We start from the raw sequence: 25,461 nt of genomic DNA on the forward strand, positions 1-25,461 counted from the left end.
TTTGATGGCATCCCATTTACTGATTTCTGATTTTATTTCCTGACCTTTAAGAGTCTTATTGAGGGAGTCTCCACCAGTGCCTATATGCTAAAGAGTTGGTTGTAGGCTTTTATATAGTAATTGCAACGTTTCTGACTTAATTTCTGGGGTGTGTGTGTGTGTGTGTGTGTGTGTGTGTGTGTGTGTAGTACTAGATATTGAACCCAAAGGCATTCTACCTCCAAACTACACCTCCAGCTGTATTTTTTTTTAATTTGGGAACTGGGGCTTACTAAGTTGTTGAGTCTCACTACTTGCTAGCCTATCCTGGAATCTGCAATCCTCCTGTCTCAGCCTCCCAGTACGGGGATCACAGGCATGGGCCACAGGCAGCTGAATTTCTGGGTCTTTAAGCAAGGTGGGAGATAAGGGGGTCAGTCTAAATTCTTTTCAAAGAGAATTTACACAGTTTATGCTCATCAAAGCCTCTTAACAACTCAGGGAAATTTTATAGGAAGCCACAGACTAAAACACAGGAATGCCTCCTCTTCCCTACCTCCTGGCCTAGACCTGGACATTTCTGACTAGGCATGGGAAAGTTTTCCCGATACAAATCTGTTTTCCATTAACGCCAGGTTGACCTGAGATTCCAGAAAAGGAAGCGTGTGTGTGTGTGTATGGGGGGGGGGGGAGAACATTTTGTAAAAGAGGAGGTTGGTAGACCGGGAGAACTTCACCTAGAAAATAAAACGAGGCTCAGAGACGGAGTAACGGTGGGCTCCTCTGCTTCTCCTCTGTCTCCCCCACTCCTTAAAGCCTGTGACTTTTTCTTGGGGAGGAGCACCACCGCAGGAGCACCACCAGAGGAGGAGTCGCGGCCACCGCAGTCGGCCAGCGCGGCGCTCGGCCCGGGGCGGGAGCGCATGGGGCAGGTGGCCCAGGCGCGCGGTCAGCCACCGGCTGCAGCCACCGCGCGGCGACACCTCTCTCCACCGTCACCAAGGGAAACTTGGAAAAGTTGCAGCCGGAGCCACAGGTGCACGCGGGCTGAAGTCCTTGGCGGAGGCCGAGCAGCGCGGGGGGCTCAGCCCGTTCTTCTGCGGCGGGGGCACTGCTTCGGGAGTCCCCAAAGGCGAGGAGCGACGAGGGCATCCCCGGGCTGGAGCGGGTGAGCGAGGCCCCGGCTCCCGCCGCGCTCGGGGCCAGGGGCGGCGCGGGGGTCCCGGCGGCGGCTGGGGCTTCTTCCCCAGCTGGGGTGGGGATGCTGAGTCACGGATCTGTCACTACACCGCACCTCTCCGCGGCCCTCCGGGGGCTAAAGCAAAAGCGAAAGCGAATGCGCTCGGCGGGCGGCCGGTCCCGGAGCTGCGCTCGCCACCCAGTCCCCGGCCCGGGCCGGTCCCCGCGGGGACAGCGCGGGCGCGACCATGGCCCCGCAATGGCTCCGGGGCGGTGGGCTGCGCACCTTCCCGGCGTTGCTGCCGCTACTGTTGCTGCTGCTGCTGCTCCGGCCGCCGGTGACACCGGGTAGGGAGTTGCACGCGCCCGGGCGGAGCTGGGGGGCACCGGGAGCCCCGGCTCCCCAGGCCCCAAAGGAGCGCGGGCCGGGGAGGGGGCGCGGCGCCAGGCAGCGGCGGCGGGGCACGTGGGGAGCGCGGCAGCCCCCCGCCCCCGGCGCCCTGGGGCTCCCGGGGGTGCAGGCGACCGAGCCCAGCGCTCACACTCCGACCTAGGAGGAACCCGGTTTGGGCCCCGGGGGGAGCAGAGTTAATGTGGTGCCGCGGTCCCCAGAAACGTGTGAGCGCGCTTCTCCAACCCCGAAGTCAAGATCCCCCAAAGAGTTAGGGAGGAAAAAGACCCGTCTCCGACTTTCACGCCAAAGGAAAGCGTTTGGATGCCCGGCAGCTGCGAGGACGGCGGTGGGGGTGTGGGGTAAGGGCTGCGCGAGCCCGGGAGGAAAAACGCGTCCGGCAAGTGGCGCACCTGGACTTGGAAGCTGCTCCCGGATGGCAGGTGGGCAGGGAGCCGGGATGGTCGGGGCAGGTGGAGTCTGCGCTTCCCAGGAGAGGAGGTGGAAAGGAGGCTGCAGATCGGTTGGCGTGTTCGAGAGCGCGGGTCCTGTAGGTCTAATCTCGGGTGACTCAGGGTTTTGTCCCCGGGAGCAGTAGAAGGCAGGAGAAAAGCTAGCTTAAGTCTCCTGGTCCGGTCAGTGCTTCTTCATCTTTTCATAGACAAAGAGCTCTTTCAGCGTCTGATAAGAAAAAACAAAACTATAAACTCTTCCCAGAAAAAAAAAAAAAATGCATGAATGTATGTAGTCACATATGATTCAGGGGCCAAGGATCCACTGAAAGCCATGTGCAGACACCCATGAGAACCGGGAGCCCCAGTGTGTGTGTGTGTGTGTGTGTGTGTGTGTGTGTGTGTGTGTGTGTGTGTAGCAAGACCTCCAATAATTTACAGCCAGTCCAGCAGGGCCAGTCTTGGCAGCAAGTTGCAGTCCCTGCCCCTAGGCTTGGTCTGAATCCTAGGTCTCTGAAGGTTTTGTGAAGTTTCGTTTTCATGGGGCTGGACTCCTGAATTTCAATCCCACATCTGACATTGGCTAGCCAGCTTCCCGGAGTGACAGCAGAGGTGGCTGGTGGTTATTGAGCAATTTGCATAATTAGAGAGAGAGGTAATGCAACTTTAGTCAGATCCGATCCCAGAAAGGGGAGAGACCTGGGAGTCAGAGGAGAACCTGCAGGAAGGTCTGGGAGGGTGAGGCTGCCTGATACACACAACCTTGCTCTTTGGCCTTACAAGGTATTGCAGCCATTGGGTAGCTCCATGTTTATTTTAAAAAGCAGTCTTATTAAAGTCGAAGATTTATATATATCCCCCTTTGGCAGTACTGGGAATTCAACCCGGGGTACTCACCACGGATTTACATCTCCAGGCCTTTTAAATTTGATCTATTATTTTATCTATTTATTGTGTTACTGAGGATTGAGCCTCCAAGCTACACCCCCAGCATTTTTTTATTATTTTCTTATTTTTTGTTTTGAAACAGGGTCTCACCACCTTGATAAGAGCTGCTATGTTGCAGAGACAGTCTTCAAATCTGCAATGCTCCTGCTTCAGCCTCCCAAGTACTGGAGTTAAAGGCATGCACCACCATACCTGGCTCCTTTCCTTTCCTTTCCTTTCCTTCCTTTCTTTCTTTTTTCTTTTTCTTTTTCTTTTTTTCTTTCTTCTTCTTTTTTTTTTTTTTTGGTGGTACTGGGATACCTGGAAACCCTTCTACCTCTGGGCTACACTCCCAGACCTATTTTAATTTGGAAACAGGGTCCCTTAAGCCAGTGAGGCTGGCTTCGAACCTGCGTGATCCTCCTGTCTCCGCCTCCCAAGCGCGGGGATTACACGCGTGAATCACCACGCCCGGCCTCCTTCTCATTTTTTGAGAAGGGGTCTTGCTAAGTATCCCAGGCTGGGCTCAAACTTGTGGTCTTCCTGCCTCAGTTTCCCCAGTTCTTGAGATTACTAGCATGTGGCCCAGCACCTTGCTAAATGCCATACATTCAAATTATATGGCTGGGTAAGTTCACTTATGAAACCGTCTTATTATTATGAAACCAACTTATTAATACACTTATGAAACCATCACTACAGTTAAGAGAGTAAACATAGCTGGGTGTGGTACTTGGAAGAATGAGGCAGGAGATCGCAGGTTTGAGGCCCGCCTCAGCAATTCAGTGATGCTCACATCAACTTAGTGAGATCCTGTTTCCAAGTAAAAAATAAATAGGGCTGGGGGTGTAGCTTGGAGGTAGAATGCCCCTGGTTCAGTCCCCAGTAACACACACAGGGAGAGAGAGAGAGAGAGAGAGAGAGAGAGAGAGAGAGAGAGAGAGGAGAGGGAGAGGGAGAGGGAGAGGGAGAGGGAGAGGGAGAGGGAGAGGGAGAGGGAGAGGGAGAGGGAGAGGGAGAGGGAGAGGGAGAGGGAGAATATATCTATCAATACCAAATCTCAATGTCAGCCAGGCGTGGTGGCACACGTGTGTAATCCCAATACTTGGGAGGCTGAGATTGGAGGATTGAGTTTCAAGGCCAACCTCATCTACTTAGGCCCTCTGCAACTCAGTGAGACCCTGTTTCAAAATTAAGAATAAAAAACAGGGCTGGTGCTGTAGCTTGGAGGTAGAATGCCCCTGGGTTCCATCCCCAGACCCGCAAAAAAAAAAAAGAAAGTTTTTTCCTCAAGTCCTGCATCATTTCTTCCTCCCTCCACCCTACCCCCAGGCACTACTTATCTGATTTCTGTTAATAATGACTGTTGCTCTTTCTAGAATTTTTTACAAATAGAATGATACAATATGTACTCTCTTACTTGGTCTTGGTTCACTCAGTGTTTATGTTAAGGATCACTCATGTTATAACTTGTGCCAACAGTTCATTCATTTCACTGATGAATAGAATTTTATTCCTTGGCTCTCCCATCATCGGTCCAGTCCTGGTGAAGAAGCTTTTACATTTGATGGAGTCCACTTTTTTAACTTTTTAAATATACCATGCATTGTCCTACGTAAGAAATCTTTGTCATAGTCCAAGATCCCAAAGGTTTTATGTGTTTCTCTAGAAGTCTTATAACTTTAGGGTTTATATTTATGGCTGTGCTTCATTTGAGTTTATTTTTATATATAATGTGAGGTACAGTCTGGCATAGTAGCACACACTTGTAATTCCAGTACTTGAGACATTGAGACAGGAGGATCACAGGTTCGCAGCCAGCCTCAGTAACTTGGTAAGACCATCTGCAACTTAGTGAGACCCTGTTTTCAAATAAAAGTAGAATAGGTCTGGGAGTATAGCATGGAGGTAGAATGTCCCTGTGTGGTTCCATCCCCAGTGACACCACACACACACACACACACACACACACACACACACACACACACACACATATAGTGAGGTATAGATCGAAGGCTATTTATGTTTGTTGCATATGGACACTTAATTATTCCAACACCATTTGTTGACAAGATTATCTCCTATTCTTACACCTTTTTTGAGTATCACTTGTTTCTATATGCATAGGTTGGTGGCAGTTTACCAAACATCAACATACAAAAATTCATAGTATTTCTCTACATTTTTGATGAACACCTGAAAATTGAAAAAAAAATTTAATGTTGTTGGCAATACCTTTGAAAAGTAAAAAATTCTTAGAAATAAATTTGACAAGCAATATGGAAGACTTCTGTGCTGAAAACTATAAAGTATTGCCTAAAGAACTTAAAGATCTGTATACAGAAAACTGCAAATGATTGAGAATTTAAAGAACTAAATCAGTTCTTAGAGAATTTAAAGAACTAAATCAGTGGAGAGGTATACCATGTTCAGGGATTGGGCAAATCAGTATCCTTAAGATGTCAAGTCTCCTCCAAATCAAAGTTGTAGAGGGCCACTGCCTCCTCTCAACAAGCAGGAGCCCCTGCTGGGTGGCAGCCACCCCTATCCCTCCCTGACTGCCTGGTTGCTCTCCTCTAGCCCCCCTCCCCAACCACTGAGCTGCACCAGTGGTTGTATAGTAGTGCATGGAATTCTAGCTTTTCCCCTCCTTTCTCTGGGAATAAAGAAAGTTAGCATTTACCAACTTGTATGTGTCTACTTTCTCTTGTTTAAAAAATAAAGAAAAAGAAACATAAAAATGGGGATATAGAAGGTCAGCAAAGGGTGGGTTGGAGATGTCTGGGTGTGTAATGTGGGCATTTTGACAGTATGGCTTCTCCTTTGGCACGTTTAATTGTGATGTTTAATGGGCATCCTTACAGTTTAAGATGACACTTTTAAAATAAAATTCTCTCCTAATGATGACTCGAGCCCTGCCATTCTGTAGCAAAATCAGCAGAACTTTAGGATTTTATTTGGAATCGACATTCTCTATTGTAATTTTGTTTATTTAAAATTTTTCTTTTTTGTTTTCACTGGAAAGAAAAGATAGGGCTCAGCTATAAATGTTCAAAGTATACAAGTTGCTTTGTTACAATAAAGCTAAATGTGTACACAAAGGTTTGATGCTTTTCCTCAGAATAGATATACTTAAGACCTTCCGAGTTTAACTTGTGTAATAACATTATCATCAGACTTTGTCACCCTAACTTCATTTTTTTTGGTAGTACTGGGGTTCCTGGAAACCCTTCTACCTCCGGGCTACACTCATATATATATATTTTTTTTTTTTTTTAAACAGGGTCTCTTAAGCCAGCACGGCTGGCTTCGAACCTGCCCGATCCTCCTGTCTCCACCTCCCGAGTGCAGAGATTACAAGCATGCGCCACCACGCCTGGCTTAACTTCATATTTTTTGATAGATACTTTGCAGGATGACCTCAGGGCTATGTGGATTGAGTAAAGGGATTGAATCAATGTCTTAAATGTCTCCATAGCTGGGAAACATGGCTACAAATTAGCTGTTGTTTTCTAAAAATACTCATGCCATTTGGGATACCAGAAAACTCAGAACTGAGTTCTGAGTTGTACTCTTGATTTTTATATCAAATTGGCAATTTTTAAAATAGGCCTTTATTTACCGAGTATGATAAATTACACCTGCCACCTCCATCAAGCAGACCTGGTTTTACAATGCCAAGTTGTACGTGGTACCATTGCTGGCATTTCTTCATTGACACTCTAATGTGACCAAGAAGATGGGCTGTCAGAGCAAGTAGTTTGTGTTGGTGGCCAGGAGTACGTTTTTGTCTCAAGTCCCAGGTACCTAGCATGAAGTTCTCAAATGCCACTGTGTGAATCTGGGTGGGATGACGGACTGTTCTCTGCTCAATGCCATGGGGCAGAGAATAACCTTTCGGGAAGCTACCTAAGGCATAAGCTTTTAATGCTGTAAAATATAGCTGAAATTAAACGCCACTTTTTCAGAGGTGACTTAATGGACAGCCTGGTCAAATTCAAAGCTTTTGATGTATACAACTTTACATATGCAACTATTCCATCAATAGGCAAAGTGTAACTAAAACCTGTCTAGAGGGATGGTATGTAATTTCTGCACAGGTCTCTATTTAGTAAATACATCACTGTATACCGGTCAGGAATCTTGCTCCAATAAAGGAACATAAAGATTTTTTGGGGACTGGGAAAAACAAAATAACAACAAAATCAAAGTTGTAGCAGGCTTTCTTGCAGAAATGAACAACTTGATCCCCAAATTCACAAGTAAATGCAAAAAAGGCCATGTGTGGTGGTGCAAGCTTGTAATCCCAGCGCTTGGGAGGCTGAGACAGGAGGATCACACAAGTTCAAAGCCAGCCTCAGAATCTAGTGAGGCTCTCAGCAACTTAGTGAGATCTTGTTTCCAAATAAAGTATAAAATGGGTCTGGGAGTATAGCCTGGAGGTAGAAAGCCTCTGGGTTCCACCCCCAGTCACACATACACACACAAAATGAATGAGTGTAACGTAAGCAACTTTGTAAATTAAATTGTAGCGACAAGCTTCCCTGATTATGAGACCTATAATAAAGTCACAGTAATCAACAAAGTGTGATCTTGGGATAAAGATGGACAGATAAATTATAGGACAGAATAGAGGGCTCCTGGTGTTTTTCAAGTATCCTTAGAAGGGAAAGGGGTGAAGTTATTAAATTTGCTACTTGGTAACATGAGTTTAGTCAGAAAGTATAGAGAACCACATATTCCTAATAGCTGAGTAAATAGTCGTGTCCAACCTATCATACTCCTGTTCATATGAGGCACCGGTAATTGTTGTACACTCTTATCTAAAAAGTTTACCTTGGAGGGAAATCCAACATATTGAGCAGGTTATTTACTTCTTAAAGGTTATTACAACCTGAAGGCCTACTGATGATTTAGCTCAGAGCTGCTGTCGAAGGTAATGATTGGTTTGCAGATGAATATCCCTGGTTACCAGTTTTGCTGTGGTTTTGTTGGACAGGGTGTTAGTGTCCTTGAGGGTACTTTTACAACTTGATATGTGCATTTTATAAGCCATTTCTCAGTGGCAAAGGGCTTTGTCCAAACCTTTCACTTTTTATTTCAAGCCAATTTACTTTTATAACTTATTTTTATGACTCTACTGATAGAAAAAAGGTGGTAAAAGCTTAAATGTACAATCTGGGTATGGTGGCACATGCCTGTAATTCTAGTACTTGGGAGGCTGAGACAGGAGAATCTCAGGTTTGCAGCCAACTTCAACAACCTGGTGAGATTCTCCTCAACTTAATGACATCTTGTGTCAAAATAAAAACATTAAAAAGGGCTAGGGGTGTAGCTTAAAGGTAGAATGCTCCTGGGTTCAATCCCCAGTACCACACAGAAAAAAACCTTACATGTAAAAAATATGAGACTTATTAAAAATCGATGTCAACATTGGAGACGTGTATAATAAAATAGAGCTTTCTTTTTTTAAACAGTATGTATCATGTGACTCAATGTGTGTGTGTGTGTGTGTGTGTGTGTGTGTGTGTGTGTGTGTTACTGAAGATTGAACTCAGGTTCATTCTACCTCTGAGCTACACTCCCAGCCTGATTTCATTTTTTATTTTGAAATAGGGTCTCACTAAGTTGCAGAGGGCCTCACAAGGTTGCTGAGGATGGCTGTGAACCATCGCGTTGATCCTCCTGTTTCAGCCTCCCAAATACTGGGAACATAAGCATGTGCCACCACACCCAGCTATGACTCAGTGTTTTACAAGAAGAAAGTCTAAAAGTAGTTGTTATCAAATAGTAAGATATTAGGCATCGCTAGCATGTGTGTATGTATTGAGTTGTCTTCCTTCCCTTATTTTTTTTTGTCATAATTTGAATTAGTTAGCCAGGCATGTTGACATACACCTGTAATCCTAGTACTTGGAAGACTGAGACAGGAGGAACGCAGGTTCGAGGCCAGTCTTAGTAACTTAGCAAGACTCTAAGTAACCTAACAAGACCTTATTTCAAAACAAATAGTAAAAGAAAGAGCTGGGGATGTAGCTTAGAGGTAGAACACCCCTGGATGTAAGCCCCAGCACCACACCAAATAATAATGGTGATGATGATGATGATAATAATAATAATAATAATAATTGGCTTTATAATAAGTAATAAAATGATGAAGGAAATTACACAATGAAGATCTGTAACTCTGGAGTTTTCCCCTGTAATTCATCTTTAATTAGTGATCACGGATCTCTGGCAATGTTTTCATAATTTCATATACTTTGCAAATTCTCAAAAGTTACTACATATAACATGTGTGTATGTTTTAGGTATACTTTATAATCTATCAATTATTTAAATAATTTTTACTTTATAATCTATCAATTATTTAAATAATTTTTTACTTTATAATCTATCAATTATTTAAACAATTTTTTTTACTGTTGGAGCTGTTGTGAGGCTTTGATCACACCCTGACTGGTGGGTGTTGAGTTTGTTTCAATGTGTTTGGCGATCTGCATGGCACAGGGCGGGGATCACTGGATGTATATAAGTGATATGGATCAAAGTAGGTAAGAGGAAACCCCTCAGTGTCTATTAAGTAATACTCTGGGGACACTTTTTTCAGTCAAATCCTATTTCCAGCCAGCTTGTTTGGGGATGAATCATTCTTGCCAAGTTGGTTTTGTTAAACAGCATGGAATTAAGTGAACAACTATGTGAAATCCCTCAGTAGGTATTTGCAGGAGTCATGGTTGATCAAAGTGTTCTCCTTAGAAGACTCGATTCCCTTCAGGGCAGTGGGGAGCCACTGGAGGGTTATGCGCAGCGGAGACGGAGTCTTGCTAAAAGTATGGAGACGGAGCAGCTGTCAGAAGAACCTGGAGCCTGGAAGCTGAGCTGAGGCTTTCGCTATAGTTGCACTTTAGTGGTGATGAAATCTTGGACCAAGGCAGTCAAAGTGCCTGAGACAGGAGGTAGCAGGTATCCTTTCTAGTCCCAACAATATTCATTCTTTGCCTTTTATTTGCTCTTAGCCTTTAGCCATTCAACCTTCTAATCTTCCAAGAAGCCCTTTCTAAAGAAGCCCCTTCCAAGAAGCCCCTTCTAAAGCCCCTCATTATATATGGGCTTGAACTACAATAAAACCCACCACCCATACAAGGAGGATGGGGAAGCCCAGGAAATGGGTCTGAGAGAGAAAGAGTTCTGGGCAGTGAGCTGAGTACAATCCACTTATACAACCCCAAAAGGAAGCATGCTGGCTTGGCTGGTAATTCAGCTGGAAAATAAGGAAGGAAAATGGATTACTTGGGGGAGTCCCCAAGGCCTTCAGTCTCTTGATATGTCAGTTTCACAGTGAGCTTAATCTGGGCAGGAACCAAATCCTAAACTTTCTTGTGTCTTAATATATGCCGCCCACTGCAAGCATTTGAATGGTGGAATAAGTTAAAGAAAATGTTGGCATGCACTGTATCTCTGCTTAAAGAATGGGAGGGTCACGTTAACTTTTGAACTCTGGGTATGAAAGTAGGCCAGGGCTCCTTCCCCATATTAGACTCTGTAAATTGACTTGATAAAGGGGCCTGAATCAGGTTCTGAGAAGCAGAAAGAGGTGTGGCCTTAACACACTATCTTGGCGGCTTCATTTATAATGATCACTGGGATGTGTTGGGTACGGTTTTTGGCTATCGGAGAGTTTTGAAAATCCTAGAATCTTATACTGGTTCCAACTCCTATTTCATTCATTGTCGTATCTGTATTCATAAGCTACTAGCTTCAGAAAATGCCAATCATATTTGGGCCTTAGAAATATGAGCACACCAGAGAACTGTGAAATATGTTCTGTGCTGGTACTAACCACCACAGAAGCTGCTGCTGTTAGACGTCTCCATGCATGAAATGACTTGGAGTCAAAGTAATTATTATTAGAGAAATGAGGTGGCTGGGGAGAAGGCAGAAAAAGCTTCTGTCTTTCCTTCAACCAACATCCTTTTTGTTGAGGGGTTAAATCAAGCAGTTCTAAAAGATAATTAAATGTCAAGGAGGTCATGGTTAAGCTCAGGGAAAGGCAGTCACAGCATAAGCTTTAGGGAGAGGCAAGAGTAAGTACTTGTGAGAACTATGAGAGCTATATCTATTTATAGGTCCCTTCTGGTCCTTGAAAACTTGCTACAAACTGCCCAGAAATGCTAAATGATAGAGCGCAAACATCTTTTTAGAAACATGGCTGTTAAAAGTTAATCAACTGTTTAAAGCAATAATAATAAGAATAATAATTAACAATAATAATGTGTTCTGGGGACATAGCAAGCTATATGACAACAATAACATATTTGGAGGAAAGAAATTAAAATAAGCTCTTTATGTTATATATATGAAGTGGTATATTACTTTAAAGTCAACTGTCTTTACAGTCTGGGTTCAATCCTCAGCACCACAAAAAATGATGTAAAATTATTTTTAAAAAGCTCTCCTATTTGTTCTTTTCATTCAACAATAGGATCTTTAGAGGCTAGAACCATTTCTTCTTCTCCTAGGTGGACCCTTCCTCCAGGGTTCACCTGGGAATTCCTTTGTGGTAGACAGGGATTGCCAGCCTTTTGCTGAAAGAAGAGAAATTTCCCTCCTCAAGAAGGATTGGAAATTCCCAGTTTGGAAGTAAGGAAAGATATGCTGGGAGATGAATAACTTGCTTAGGAAACTCCAGAGGAATTTCCCTAAAAATTTTAGTTGCAAAAGTAGGCATCCAACTGTGTTTGTGTTTAGAGCCAAAAGCAGGAGGCAAGCAGAGAGAGAGGCTGACGGGATGAAGCCTGGAGTCTAAGGATGGAGGGGAAGGGCTGCAGAGAGGGGCTGGCCAGACGTGAATGGGGACCATCACTGAAGAGACACAGGTGAGACAGGCATCAAGTGCGAGAATGGGCTGCGCCAGGTGGTAGCGAAAATGGAGACAGGGTCAAGGTCAAGGGTGATTGGCACAGAGGCCTTCTCGAGCTCAGAGGACAGAGGAAGCGAGGGAACGATGGAGAAGGAGATTCTTCAGCAGCCTCTGCCATTCCTTGGGACTGTCTCAGATCTTCTCCTGGCTCATGCGGGATTATGTTTTATAAGATTGATACTGCCAGGAAGCTGGTAGGAGATCCCCGAGAGTGACTCCAGAGGTTTTCTACTGCTTGCCTGTTCCCTTTGGCCAATGGCCACACAGAGCCCTTATCCAGTCTGGTTCTGACTATCCCACTTTTAGTTTTAGATGTAGCGGATCAATGGCCATGACAATGACGATGACGATGATGATGATGATGATGATGATGCCATATCTTTGAGTCACACAGTTCACACGGTCCACTTCACATCCGTGAAGATCCGTGCCTCTCAGCAGCCTTGTGAATCATTGTGGGTACTCACACCGAAGGGAACTAGAGTGGAGAATGATGAGGAAGTTTACCCAGTGGCCCATTTTCTGATTCCACACTCAGTACCCTTTCTACTGAACCTTCCTATTTTCTTCCAGGCCCTCATTCTTTTCTCTTTTATTCAGCCAACACAAGTCATTGATTGGCTTGTAGGTGGACTGGATGACCTTTTGGACCTCATGTTTATTGAGTAAAAATAAGTGTGTTGGATCTGTCTGGCCATGGACCTGCTCCTGGACCTTCTTGTTACCTGTTTACTATTCAGTTGGATGAGGGAGAAGAGGCAGAGCAGAGTTCCACCTTGTTGGAGATTTTATTCTGACAGTTGGCATTGATAAGCTCATTCTTTCCCAGTAGTAATAAGAAAAGATCAGAGCTGGGAATGGTGGTGCCTATCTGTCATCCCAATACTTGGGAGGCTGGGACAGGAAGATCTCAGGTTCAAGATCAGCCTCAGTAACTTAGTGAGGCACTCAGCAACCTAGTGAGAGCCTTTTTCAAAAGAAAAATTTAAAAAGGAGCTGGGGGTGTTGTTTAGAGGTAGAATGACTCTGGGTTCAATCCCTAGCAACACACACACATAAACACACACAAAAGGAAGAAGGAAGGAAGAAAGAATGAGAGAGAAAGAAAGAAAGAAAGAAAGAAAGAAAAGGAATGGAAAGGAAAGGATGTTGTTCTCTGTACAAAAGGGCAGACCTGGAAAAAAAACAAAAACAAAAATAATTAATCACTGGGTGGGTCCCAGTGTTGACTTCATAGTCTAAGGCCTGTTTCTCCCCTTTCAAGCTTCCTCCTGGCCCCAAGGCCTTCGGTTCATGCATTCCACTCTCTGGAATATTCCCTCTGCCTCTCCCTTTATTTGGCAAACTCTTGCCTATGCTTGTCTTTTTCAGGAGCATGTACCAACTACTGTAATCAAATAATGTCTATCACTCCCAGCTGAGTTGGGCTGTGTCCATTCAGTTCATCCACTATATCCCAGGAAGAGCAATCCCCCCACAACATGTGGAAGGACCAACCAGAAATTAATGCTATATACAGCTTAAGGAAAAGTGTTCCATGAGGGATTAGGGGATGTCTGCAGTCAAAAATAGAGACTGATCTTGAGAAAATTGTGTGAGGTGTTTGGTGCGAGGCAGGGATTTATAGGCTCCTTCACTCTCTGAGGTTTCAGAATAATTCATGGTTGATACTTTTAGTCCTCCAGAGGTAGAGAGTTCAATTCTATGATCTCCCAGGATCCCAGTAGACCCAAGACAATAATATTAAAGAGCAGGCTTGAGGCAAGCAAGAGAAAAAGGCAAGTAAGAAATTCATACAGTCCTACCAATTAAATCCAGGTTTTTTAATCTACTGTTCACCCTGGGGATCTCATGTCTCTGTTACTTTTTGGAGTCACTGATCTGTTGCCCCAGATGATATAATAGCACCCAGAGAGGTCCAAAGGTTCAAGGTTGGTTTAGGCTTCCTTATAAGGAGGGAACATTTTATCATAGGACAGGCTTTTTTTTTTTTATGGGACTCTCCATTCTGGTCTACTGCCAAACATTTCTAGGGTTCATTTGAACTGATTTTTTTTTTGTAGTAAGGATTGAATTCAGGGACATTTTACCTTTGAACTATACTGTCTCCCCTTTTTAAATTTTAAAATAGCGTATCCCTAAGTTGCTCAGACTGGCCTTGAATCTGCAATCTTCCTGTCTCATCCTTCTGAGTATTAGGATTCCAGGTGTGGGCCACCACACCTGGCTTCATCCTTGCCTGTGAACATACGCTGGACACCAACCACTGGGGACTTAAGCACACCTGTCTCAGCTTCCCAAGTACCAGGGTGACAGGTGTGCATACCAGCAAAAGTCTGTCCAACCTGTCTATTGCAGGCTTTTGATACATCTCCACCATGGTGAGCATCTCCTTACCCAAGATGCTCCAGGCTTATCTCACACTTTCCCATCCTCGTCTTAGATTCTCTCTTTTCTTTGAGGAGTCCTGGGTCCATTTCCTTTTCCTTCCTTCCTTCCTTCCTTCCTTCCTTCCTTCCTTCCTTCCTTCCTCCCTCCCTCCCTCCCTCCCTCCCCTCCTTTTTTCTTTCTTTTCTCTCTTTCTTATTTATTTTTGGTACTAGAGATTAAACCCAGAGGCATTCTACCTCTGAGCAACACCCTCAGCCCTATTTTCAATCTTTATTTGGAAACAGGGTCTCACTAAGTTGCAGAGGCCTCACTAAGTAGGTGAGGCTGGCCACAAACCTGGAATCCTCCTGTCTCAACCCCCATGTCCTGAGATTATAAGCATGCACCAGCACACCCAGCTAGCCCAAGGTTTTTTTATTTCTTATTTGGAAACAGGGTCTCATTAGGTTCCTGAGAGTCTCACTAAGTTGCTAAGGCTGGCTTTGAACTTGTGATCCTCCTGTCTCAGTGTCCCCAAGTACTAGGATTACAAGTGTATCCCACCACACCTGGCTCCTGGATATTTTTATGGTATACTAAGATCTAATATGCCATTTTTCCCTAAGGACCAACAGAAGACAGAGCAGAAGCACACACGCACACATGGAGATGCTCACACACACATGTTCACTTACACATACTTCACCTTATGTGTAAGCATCTATGTATACACACACAGCACGCAAACACCCATACAAGTACACGCCTTCGCAAACTCACATAAGAGTGTGCATATACATACATGTATACACACTCACATACTTAAGCAATGCGTACACACAACTCATGCACTTTAATTACAAGAACCCCAGTTTTGCTGCCAACACACTGGTTGTCCCTCCTTTTTCATAGTTGGCCCTTCTTCCTCCAGCAGTGAGCAATCTGGTCCTGGTTTATTATTTTAAACATTGACTGCAGCCTGCTCCTACAGGTGGTCAAGAAGAAAAAGAGCAATAGCAGTGATTATAGACCTCTGCCCTCAGCCAAGTGGTGTAGACAGACGTGGAAGGAGAATGGGGAGAACAGTCACTGTTTCTCAGGAACCCGGCCAAGCTTCCTTTTCATTTGAAAACCATGGTCCCAACTGTGTGCGTAGTATAGTCGCAGTGAATCCTTTAATAAGGGGTGGGTAACATTTGTGGTGCTATAACTGAGTGTCCATGCAATAGCAGCGATATTATCAGAAGCAATGCCACCCTCACAGGAGGAAGAGTCACAGTGAGTCAAAAGTAAGAAGAGGCTGTGTGTGGTGGCCACACCTGTGATCCCAGTACTAGGAAGGAGTGAGGCCTTCAGCAATTTAGCGAGACCCTGTCGCAAAATAAGAAAAATAAAATAGGGCAAGGGCAGAGCTCAGGGGTAGAACAGTAGAACACTCCGTGGTTTCCATTTCTAGTATCACCGAAACAAAAATCTGTTGGCAAAATTGAACTTCGGCCTATGCAGGGAGTAAAAATGTTTTGGAAGGGATTTCTTTCTTTCTTTCTTTCTTTCTTTTTTTCTTTCTTTCTTTCTTCCTTTTCTTATGGTACTGGGTTATAACCCAGGGGCTTTCTAGCCCTGGGCTATAATCCCAGACCTATTTTATATTTTATTTGGAAACAGTGTCTCACTACATCGCTGAGAGCCTCACTAAGTAGCTGTAGCTGAGGCTGGCTTTGAACCTGTGCGATCCTCCTGTCTCGGCCTCCAAAGTGCTGGGGTTACAAGCGTGTGCCACCACGCCTGGCTCCTGGCAGGGATTTCAAACAAGGCATAACACCAAAACTAGATGGGAGAGAGAGAAAGAGGAAGGGAGAAAGTACAACAAAAGTCATCAACAAACATGGTACTCCAAATGGAAATGGCCAACATTTTGCCTTTTAGGCTTTCAAATATCAACTTATAAAACACTTCATGTCTACAGAACAGAACTAGTGCACCACTGCCAGCGTTTTTAGTTGGAGCTTTGAGGTCTGAGTCGAATTCCAGCTGTCACAAAAGCAGACCCATCTAGGACAGTCCAGGGTACTCTCAAATTCTCCTGAAAACATGACAATAATCAGATAAGCTGGCCAGACGTGTAGAAGTAAAAGAAATTAAACTGACTTAGGTTAGAAGGTCCGACTTAAGCCTTTACTTGAGGAAGAGAGTTCACCCATTCATTCTTGCTTAAATGATTTTTATTGGTCATTGTAATTGTACACGATAGTGAGATTCATTGTGAGATATTCACATATACACATAACCTTGTTTGACCTGTTTTCTTCCCCACACCTCCGTTTTCTCTTCCCTCCTTCTTCCCCCAGTCTCCTTTCACTACCTTGCATGGTCTCTCTCCTAATTTTCACGAGGCCCCTTTTCTATCCTTTTTTCTTTCTGGATTCCACATAGTATAGAAAACATACGCCCCTTGATTTTCTGGGTATGGCTGATCTCACATAGCATGATGTCCTCCAATTCCATCTATTTTTCTGCAGATAACATAATTTTGTTCTTCTTTATGAATGAGTAAAACTCCACTGTGAATATATGCCACATTTTTGTGAATATATACCACTTACCTACTGATGGGCATCTAGGGTGGGTTTATAACTTGGCTATTGTTAATAGTGCTACTATAAATATATGCACATATCATTGTAAGAGTCCAGCTTTGATTTTTGTGTGTGTGGTACCGGGGATTGAGCCCAGGGAAGTTCTACTTCTGAGCTACACCCCCTATTTTATTTTTCACTTGGAAAAAGGGCCTCACCAAGATGGAGAGCCTTGCTAAGTTGCTGAGGCTGACTTCAAACTTGGGATTCTCCCCTCTCAGCTTCCTAAGTGCTGAAATTATAGGCATGTACCACCATGCCCAGCTCTGACTAATTCTTTTAGAATGATACAGAGACGCAGTATAACTGGGTCATGTAGTGGCTCCATTTCTAGTCTTTTCAAGGACTTTCATACTGACCTTCATAGTGGTTTGTACTAAGTTATAATCCCACCAACAGTGTATAAGTGTGCCTCCCCCCCCACTTCCTCCCCAGCATTTATTATTCTTTGCATTTTTGGTGATTGCCATAATAACTGGAGTGAGATGAAATCTCAGTGGTTTTGATTTGTATTTCACTGATTGCTAAGGATCTTAATATTTGTTTCATGTATTTGTTGGCCATCTGTATTTCTTCTCCTGAGAAATGCCTATTTTGTTCAGGTGCCCATTTATTGATTAGATTATTTTGTCCTCTTCTTCAGAGTCTCACTAAGTTGTGGAGGGCCTCAATAAGTAGCTGAGGCTGGCCAAGAACCTGTGATCCTCCTGTATCAGCCTCCCAAGTACTAGGATTACAAGCGTGCACCACCACACCAAGCTTTAAACAAGTTTTCTTATACACTTATTATTGCCAGGTCCTGTACTGAACTTGGGAATACAATGTTAACAAAACAAACATAACCCCCAACCCCACATAGCTCAGTATATAGATGGCAGGCATATATTAATTAACATCTCAAAATCTTTTTTTTTTTTTTTGGTGTGTGTGGTCCTGAAGATTGAATTCAGAAGCATTCTACCTCCAAGCTACACCCTCAGCCCTGTTTTATTTACTTTTTGTTTTGTTTTGTTTTGAACTGTGTCTCACTAAGTTGCTAAGGCTGAAAGGCTGGGTGTGAACCTCTGATCCTCCTGTCTCAGCCTTCCGAATACTGGGATTACAGACGTGTGCCACCATGCCCAACTAAACTCAACTTCTTAAATACATAGCTTGTATCTTTCATACAAACTATGAAAGACTGTAAAGGGAAAGAACCCAGAACCATGCACACTGGTTTCCTGGGTAGCTGATGGAAGGCTTTACTGAGGAGAAGTTGCAGTCAGTCAGGAAGGCTGGCGGGAGACAGGCATGGAGATGGGTTGGGGGAAAGGGCTGGTTAGCATGGTGAGTGGTGCAGGGGAATCAAAGTTGGCATGTCCAGGGAGAAGAGCCAGAGAGGCCAGCCGGCAGCGCTGTGTCTGGCATAGCCTTGAGGATTTCTTTGAGATTTCACTTTTCATTCTATGAGTAGCAGTAGCCAGGGGCTAATGAAATTTGCAAATATCCATTTCTAAAAATTATGCTGGCTCTTTTGTGGAAATGGTCCAGGACCGGTGTTACGGGGAGAGGAAGGATGCAGGGAGAACCGCTGTGAAGGCTGTTGCTGTTGGTCAGCACATCAGTACCGATGTGACTTCTCCCAAGATGAATGGGCTCAGAGGCCCAGTCCAGACTGCAGGGAGATCCGCGCCTTTGAGAGAGAGTCAGAGCTTGGAGGTGGCTGGACAATGGAGGGAGAGGCGGTTTCGTTGATGACTCTCAGCCTCTAGCTACGCTGGGTGCCTAGCATGTAAGGCAAAGCTCCTGAAAGGCTTCGAGACGACGGATGTCTTACCCAATCACCTTCCACATGCTTAGACCCTGGAGTTTATCCTAAGGGGCCATTGGACAAGCGGACCCTGGCTATAAAGTTATTTGCTGCTGCCACCGGCTCCCTGGAGCACGCCTCTTAACAAGGCCAAATCTCATCTCTTTCTGCCCACCCTGTGCACTTTTGCAGGCGCCACATGCCCGACACCCGTGTCCATTGAACACGCAGACATCCAGGTCAAGAATTACAACCTGAACTCCAGGGAGCGGTATGTTTGCAACTCTGGTTTCAAGCGGAAAGCCGGCACATCCAGCCTGACCGAGTGTGTGTTTAACAATACCACCAACACCACCCACTGGACAACGCCCAGCCTCAAGTGCATCCGTGAGTAGCTGGTCCCCGCACTTCCCCACCCCTCCTGCAACACTGAACAGTGAGCAGAGCTGAGGAGCTGAATGAGCAAGTGTTGGGACCAAGAGATCCGTACTGAGGTCCAAGGCATCATCACTAAGCAGCCCTTCCTGGAGACGGAAATCCGCGAGCATTGGGGTCACACAGTTTCCGGGTCAAATGCTGGTTCTGCCACTTTACTATCTGTGAAGCCTCAGGCAAGGCTTTTATTTAGCCTGTTGGAACCCTAACTGATATATTTTTTTTTTTGTGGTACTGGGGTTCCTGGAAGCCCTTCTACCTCCGGGCTACACTCCCACGGGCTACACTCCCAGACCTATTTTTTTAACTTTATGTGGAAACAGGGTCTCTTAAGCCAGCGAGGCTGGCTCTGAACCAGCGCGATCCTCCTGTCTCTGCCTCCCAAGCGCGGGGATTACAAGCGTGAGCCACCACGCCTGGCTCCTAATTGATAATTTAGAACATGAACCTCAAGCCGGGCATGGTGGCGCACGCTTGTAATCCCCGCGCTTGGGAGGCTGAGACAGGAGGATCGTGTAGGTTCGAAGCCAGCCTCCGCTGGCTTAAGAGACCCTGATTCCAAATAAAAATATATTTAAAAAATAGGTCTGGGAGTGTAGCCTGGAGGTAGAAGGCCCCTGGGATCTATGCCCAGTACACACACACACACACACACACACACACACACACACAAATAGAACATGAACCTGATACTGACACCTGGGTTTGTAAGAAGCCTGATAAATACTAGCCATTACTACTATGAGTACTTGTTTTGAAATGATGGTAACAAGAACACTGGCTATGCAGAAGGGTGCGTGCTCGAAAATATGCTTTCTGGAGAGCTTTTGGGATTTCTCACAAGGAAGCCAACTACAGAGAAAAGATCACCCCTTTTGGCAGTTGGTACCCAGCCCAGGGGTCTTAAGGAGACTCACAGAGCAATTTCTCTCAGCTTAGTCACCCATGAATGGTGTCCACCTAACACCTAAGTGTGAGGATGAAGCCAGGCACAGTGGCACCCCCCAGTACTGGGGAGGCTGAGACAGGAGGATGGCAGGTTCAAGGCCAGTCTCAGCAATTTAGCAAGACCCTGTTTCAAAATAAGAAAGAAAAAGAAAGCTGGTGGTGTAGCTTATAGATAGAATGCACCTGGGTTCAATTCCCAGTTATGGGGAGTAGAGGAGATGGAGGTTGTAAGTATCAACTTTATTTTTAACCATCGACAACTGGACTGGCATCCTAGATGAGCCAAACAATATCGTAGTTCTTGTAATTCCAAGAAAATCCTGAGTTAAGTATTAAATCCTGACCTAAGCATCACTCAGTGCACGTCCAACAGCAGCGAGGCAGAGCATTGAAGATGCCCAGACGAGACCAGAAGCGTGGTCCTAGCGTGAGCTTCCCCTGCTGGAAACTCGGGGGGGAGCCAGGCTTTCACCTGGAATTGTAGCGCTAGATCCCATCTCTCTACTTCCTGCTCTTCCCAAAGGCAAGTTCACAGATGATGGAGGGAAGGGAAGGAAGCGAGCCCTGCCGCGTGTTCCCAGGAATTGCAGGGCCATCCCGGGCATCGAGTACACTTGAATGGAAAAGCGCAGGGTGGCCAGGGACAAGCAGCCCAGAGTGGAAAATCAGGGCTTTTCCACGTTGGAAAATAAAGTGGAGATTCCTCAAAGACCCGCACCCTTTGGGTGAATGAACCAGGATGGAGAAGAGCTGCCGCCTCTGGACTGGGTTGGGAGAGGTGAGAAAGGAGGAATCCAGGGTCAGAATTTTAGAGCCCGCAAATTCGAGGAATTTTTAGGTTTCATCTGGTCCAAAGGTTCCTCTCCCACGATCTTTTTACCACTAAAAACTCCCTTTCATTATTTTTCCCAACCTCTTGTGCATCAAGTGATGTTTTTTTCTGCTAAACAATTGGAATCTTTTTCCCAGGGGGGAAAAATAGAGGCATAACTGCCTGGTGCATGTAATACCTATACTCGGGAGGCTGAGACAGAGGATTGAAGGTTCGAGGGAGGCCAGTGTGGGGTTACTTAGTGAAACTCTGTTTCAAATTAAAAAAAATAGGGCTGGGAGCATAGCTTAGAGATAGAATACCCCTGGGTTCAGTCCCCAATATCCCCCCCACACACACACACACTTTTATATATGTGTGTGTGTGTGTGTGTGTGTGTGTGTGTATGTATGAATGTATGAATGTATGTATGTATATATGAATGTATATATGTATGTATGAGTTGACAGCCAAGCATGGTGGCATATGCTTATAATCCCAATACTTGGGAAGCTGAGATAGGTGTATCGCAAGTTTGAGGACATCCTCAGTAAGCAGTGAGACTCCCAGCAATCTAGTGAGACCCTGCTTCAAAATAAAAATAAAATAGGGAGAGGGGTGTAGCTCAGAGATAGAATGTCCCTTGGTTCCATTCCCAGTACACACACACACACACACACACACACACACACACACACACACACACGAGTTGACATCATAGATATCATTCCAAACAAAAATAAAAGAAATTTGATACTTAACTTGTGCATCCTTTTTGGAAATATAATAAAAGTTCTTTGTAGTCTGTCTTTGCATTTGCACTGGAAACACTACTTGATGTCTATGTTTCTAACCTGTCCTAAAAAGCTAAATATCTCCATTATAAATTTATGTATTAGCTGGGTGTGGTGGCGCACACTTTAATCCCGGTATTTGGGAGGCGAGACAGGAGGATAGTGGCTCTTGGATAGACTCAGCTACTTAGTGAGGCTCTTTACAACTCAGTGAGACCCTGTTTCGAAAATAAAGATTAAAGCCGGGCGTGGTGGCGCATGCTTGTAATCCCCGCGCTTGGGAGGCAGAGACAGGAGGATCGTGCAGGTTCGAAGTCAGCCGGGCTGGCTTAAGAGACCCTGTTTCCAAATAAAAAATATAAAAATGGGCCTAGGAGTGTAGCCTGAAGGTAAAAGGGTTTCCAGGAACCCCAGTACCACCAAAGAAAAAAAAAGATTAAAAAATAGGGCTGGGTAGAATGACCCTGGGTTCCATCCCTAAGTACTGCAATAATGACAATAATAATAATAATAATAATAATAATAATAATAATAATAATAATAATAAATTTATGTATTGATTTTTAAAGTTATTTCCACTTCTGAAACCACCTCAGTTTCCACCCTCGAGATCATAAATGCCATGTGGTTGTCCTCTCTCTAGGAGACCCCTCCCCGACTCACCAAAGGCCAGAGCCACTCTCCACAGTAGTGACGCCAAGGGTGACCCCACAGCCAGAGAGCCCCTCCCCTTCTGAAAAAGGTAGGAATGTTGAGAACTGTTTAAGGACTACCATCCAGGTCCCTCTTCCCCTGCCAACCCCCACAGACTCATGGACCACTGCTCTGTATCACTGGAAACTTAGAGAATGGGACGAACTCGCTGTTAAAATCAGAAATAAAACTTACAGTGGTTCGACTTTTTAAGTTAAGCTTTCTCGGACATCCGGGTTTCATATTGCACAATTAAGAGTGGCTCAGAATCCACTGTTCACACACCAGACACTATTTAGTTGTGGATACTTATCTTGTCAAGAACTGGGAACGGGTCTGAAAGTGTACCTCGCCGGCTTGTCCACCTACCACAGTGTCATGGGTGCTGGCACTCCCGCAGGGGAAACAAAGGGCCTTCTCACATAGAAGCAGCAGCACCAGCAAGTTCCCATTAGCCCCTCGTCCCCCAGGCCTACACAAGCAACACAGGCATTGTTAAAGAGGAAGCCTAGGCTCGGGGAGCCTGAATGTTTTATAACTGGCAGCAGATATGCCTACTTTTTTCTCCAAAGGGAGGCACTGTCTCTGTCCCCCAAGTCACTTGTTATATACACATCCTGGAGAAGATAGTTCAGAGGAAAGACCACCAGGCCCTCTGTTTGCAAGAGGTGCAACAATGTGGGGACCCACGGGGAGCCGTCTCCCCTCGGTCCTAAGCATCAGCACATTAACAAAAATGCTCCACTAGATGTATCACACGAAGCCACTGATGTTCTGTTTCCAGCTGAGTCTTAAGTCATCTTTTAGGCCAATTTCCTCAGCGCTTTCTCTATGTTAAGAAAATCTGGAACCTTGGATGCTAAATATCTTGAGGTAATATACCCTGCATCCTGCGATACCCATATTTTATATCTACCTCTTGGTTTTGTAGCATCATGTCATCCAAACAGAAAAAAAGGGGCTGAGTTACTGGCTCTATTTAAGTGCAGGGCGGTTCCAGAACTCTTTTGACCTGAATCAGAGCGGGTTCATGCAAGAGATGAGGATGACCACGTATTCTGTTTAAGTGCAGGGCGACCTCCCAGCCCTGCCTGCTTATCCTAAGCACTTGGGCAGATGTCACTGCTGAGACAAGACCTCAGATGGGAGAGAGTTGCCTTAGACACAGGCTGGGGGTGAACATGGGTGGAAGGGAATGCTGGGGCAGGGGAGCCTCTCTGCAGGGCACCCTGGAGCACTGGCCTTCCAGGAAGAGAAAGGTGTATATGAGGTAGTGACAAAGGACTATGGGAAAATGGGCTTCTCACAATGTGTGTGGCCTGGAAGGAGTGGGAATGTGGCCCAACCGTGTATCCAGAGCACCATGATTCCCGGCCACCAGGCGCTTCATTCCTGGGCTGCATCTCCCAAGTGCCATATTTCTCATGGTGGATGATCTACTTTCTATAGAAAGGGAATTGCGAACAATTATGCCATGACTTACAGTTTAGGGGTGGCTCTCTGCCAGTGCGGAATAGAGAAGACAAGGACCTAAACACCTGGCAGCTGCCCCTCCTGAAATCAAAGCCAAAGTAAAGTACTGGCCTCAGATGCACACCAGGGAGCCGAGCAGGCCAACACGCAGGCTTCTTATTCTGAAAACGTTGAGCCAGCCTGGGCAAAAGAAAATCAGCACCCAGGCTCCAGTAGTGATTTGGAGCCAATCTTTCAGCCTTGCACACGCTTCTCTAAGAAATGGCCAAATCTGCTCAGATCGGGGGCATCTTTTCTTTCTCTGCACCATGATAAGTAAATATATTCTTTTTTATTATCTACTTTATTGGTGCATTATAATCTCAACATAATGCAGTTCGCAGTGATGGTGACAGGCATGCACACCGCACTTGGTGAGCTTTCCCCCGGCTCCCTCTCATTCCCCATACAGGGTATTGAGATTGACACTGGTATTCTCACTGATGGGTATAATATCCATGGAAGTGATTCCCTCGTTGGTCCTCCCTCTGCCCACCCCACTCCTTCCCCTAGACACCCTCCCTGGCTCCACTGAGGCTTCTCCTCCATTGTCTAAAGCCCCTCTGGTATCCTGATTACTCCCCAGATTTCACATATGATCCTTCACTTTCTGTGACTGGCTGATCTCACGTAACATCCACTAGGGCCGTGGGACATGTTCCCCAGGTCCGTCCATTTTCCTGCAAATGATGTGATTTGGTTCTTTATTGCTGAATGGAATTCCATTATTGTATACCCCATAATTTTAGAATCCACTCATCTGTTGATGAACACCTAGGCTGGTTCCGTCATGTGTCTATTGAGAATTGTGTGGCTATGAACATAGACATGCGTGTGTTACTGTAATTCTCTGATTTCGGTCCCTTTGGAAAGGCACCCTGAGTGGTATAGCTGGAAGGTGTATTCTTTAGAGTTCTCACATGTCGCATGGCCCTAGTGGATGGATATGTCATTCTGCATAAGACACACTTTTTCTGGAGCAGGCTGGCCTGGGCAAGCTCACCAGACTAGGACCTTAGTCTCACCCTCAGCCAGAGCTGAGACGATGATCGCCTAAATCTCTGCATTCTCCTTGTCTTGGAATTTCCTACAGATTCAACAGCATTATATCCCAAGTCAGACACCCCAATAGGCACAGAGACAGCTCCTGCACCAGGCTCCCGGCTGATGCCCTCAAAGCCACCCTCTGCAGAAACCACAGGCAGAGGCAATCACGAGTCCTCCCAAGCCCCTGCTCAGACAACAGCAGAGACCTTAGGACTTACACCCTCCACCTCCCAGGAGACTCCAGGTTAGCACCAGCTTTGCATGAAGAGAGAGAACAGTTCCGCTGAGCTGCTTCTGAGACTGGGGCTGAGATCCAGCCCAAGATGGCTGTGTAGCTTTACTATTCAGCCTGAACTATCCTGCTGCCTCTGTCTGTCACAGCCTCCTTACCTGCTCTGTCTTCTGTGTTCTACCTGGCTTGGTACTGTGGGGGGCAGCTAGAAATGAAAGTCCATCTTCCAGCTGGGACATGGCCAGGACTCTGAATACCACCCGCGAGCCCCCAGCAGTGCGGCCTTTCTCTAAGGCATGTTCCATTCTTAAGCGTAGTCAGTTACACCAGTCATGAGTTTCCT

The 25,461-nt window shown here is 45.4% G+C and overlaps 1 protein-coding gene across 1 annotated transcript; it reads left to right on the top strand.

Moving 5' to 3' along the window:
* Nucleotides 1-1,406: 1,406 nt before the first annotated feature.
* IL15RA (interleukin 15 receptor subunit alpha) lies at nucleotides 1,407-25,135 on the top strand (the record flags this gene model as incomplete). Its single annotated transcript, XM_080717218.1, has 4 exons — nucleotides 1,407-1,506; nucleotides 18,839-19,033; nucleotides 22,278-22,376; nucleotides 24,933-25,135. The coding sequence occupies 4 exons, from the start codon at nucleotides 1,407-1,409 to the stop codon at nucleotides 25,133-25,135; spliced, it is 597 nt and encodes a 198-aa protein (XP_080573344.1).
* Between the last annotated feature and the right edge of the window lie 326 nt (nucleotides 25,136-25,461).

The sequence above is a fragment of the Muscardinus avellanarius genome (genome assembly GCF_963383645.1).
Source record: "Muscardinus avellanarius genome assembly, chromosome: 20".
Classification (NCBI taxonomy): Eukaryota; Metazoa; Chordata; class Mammalia; order Rodentia; family Gliridae; genus Muscardinus; species Muscardinus avellanarius.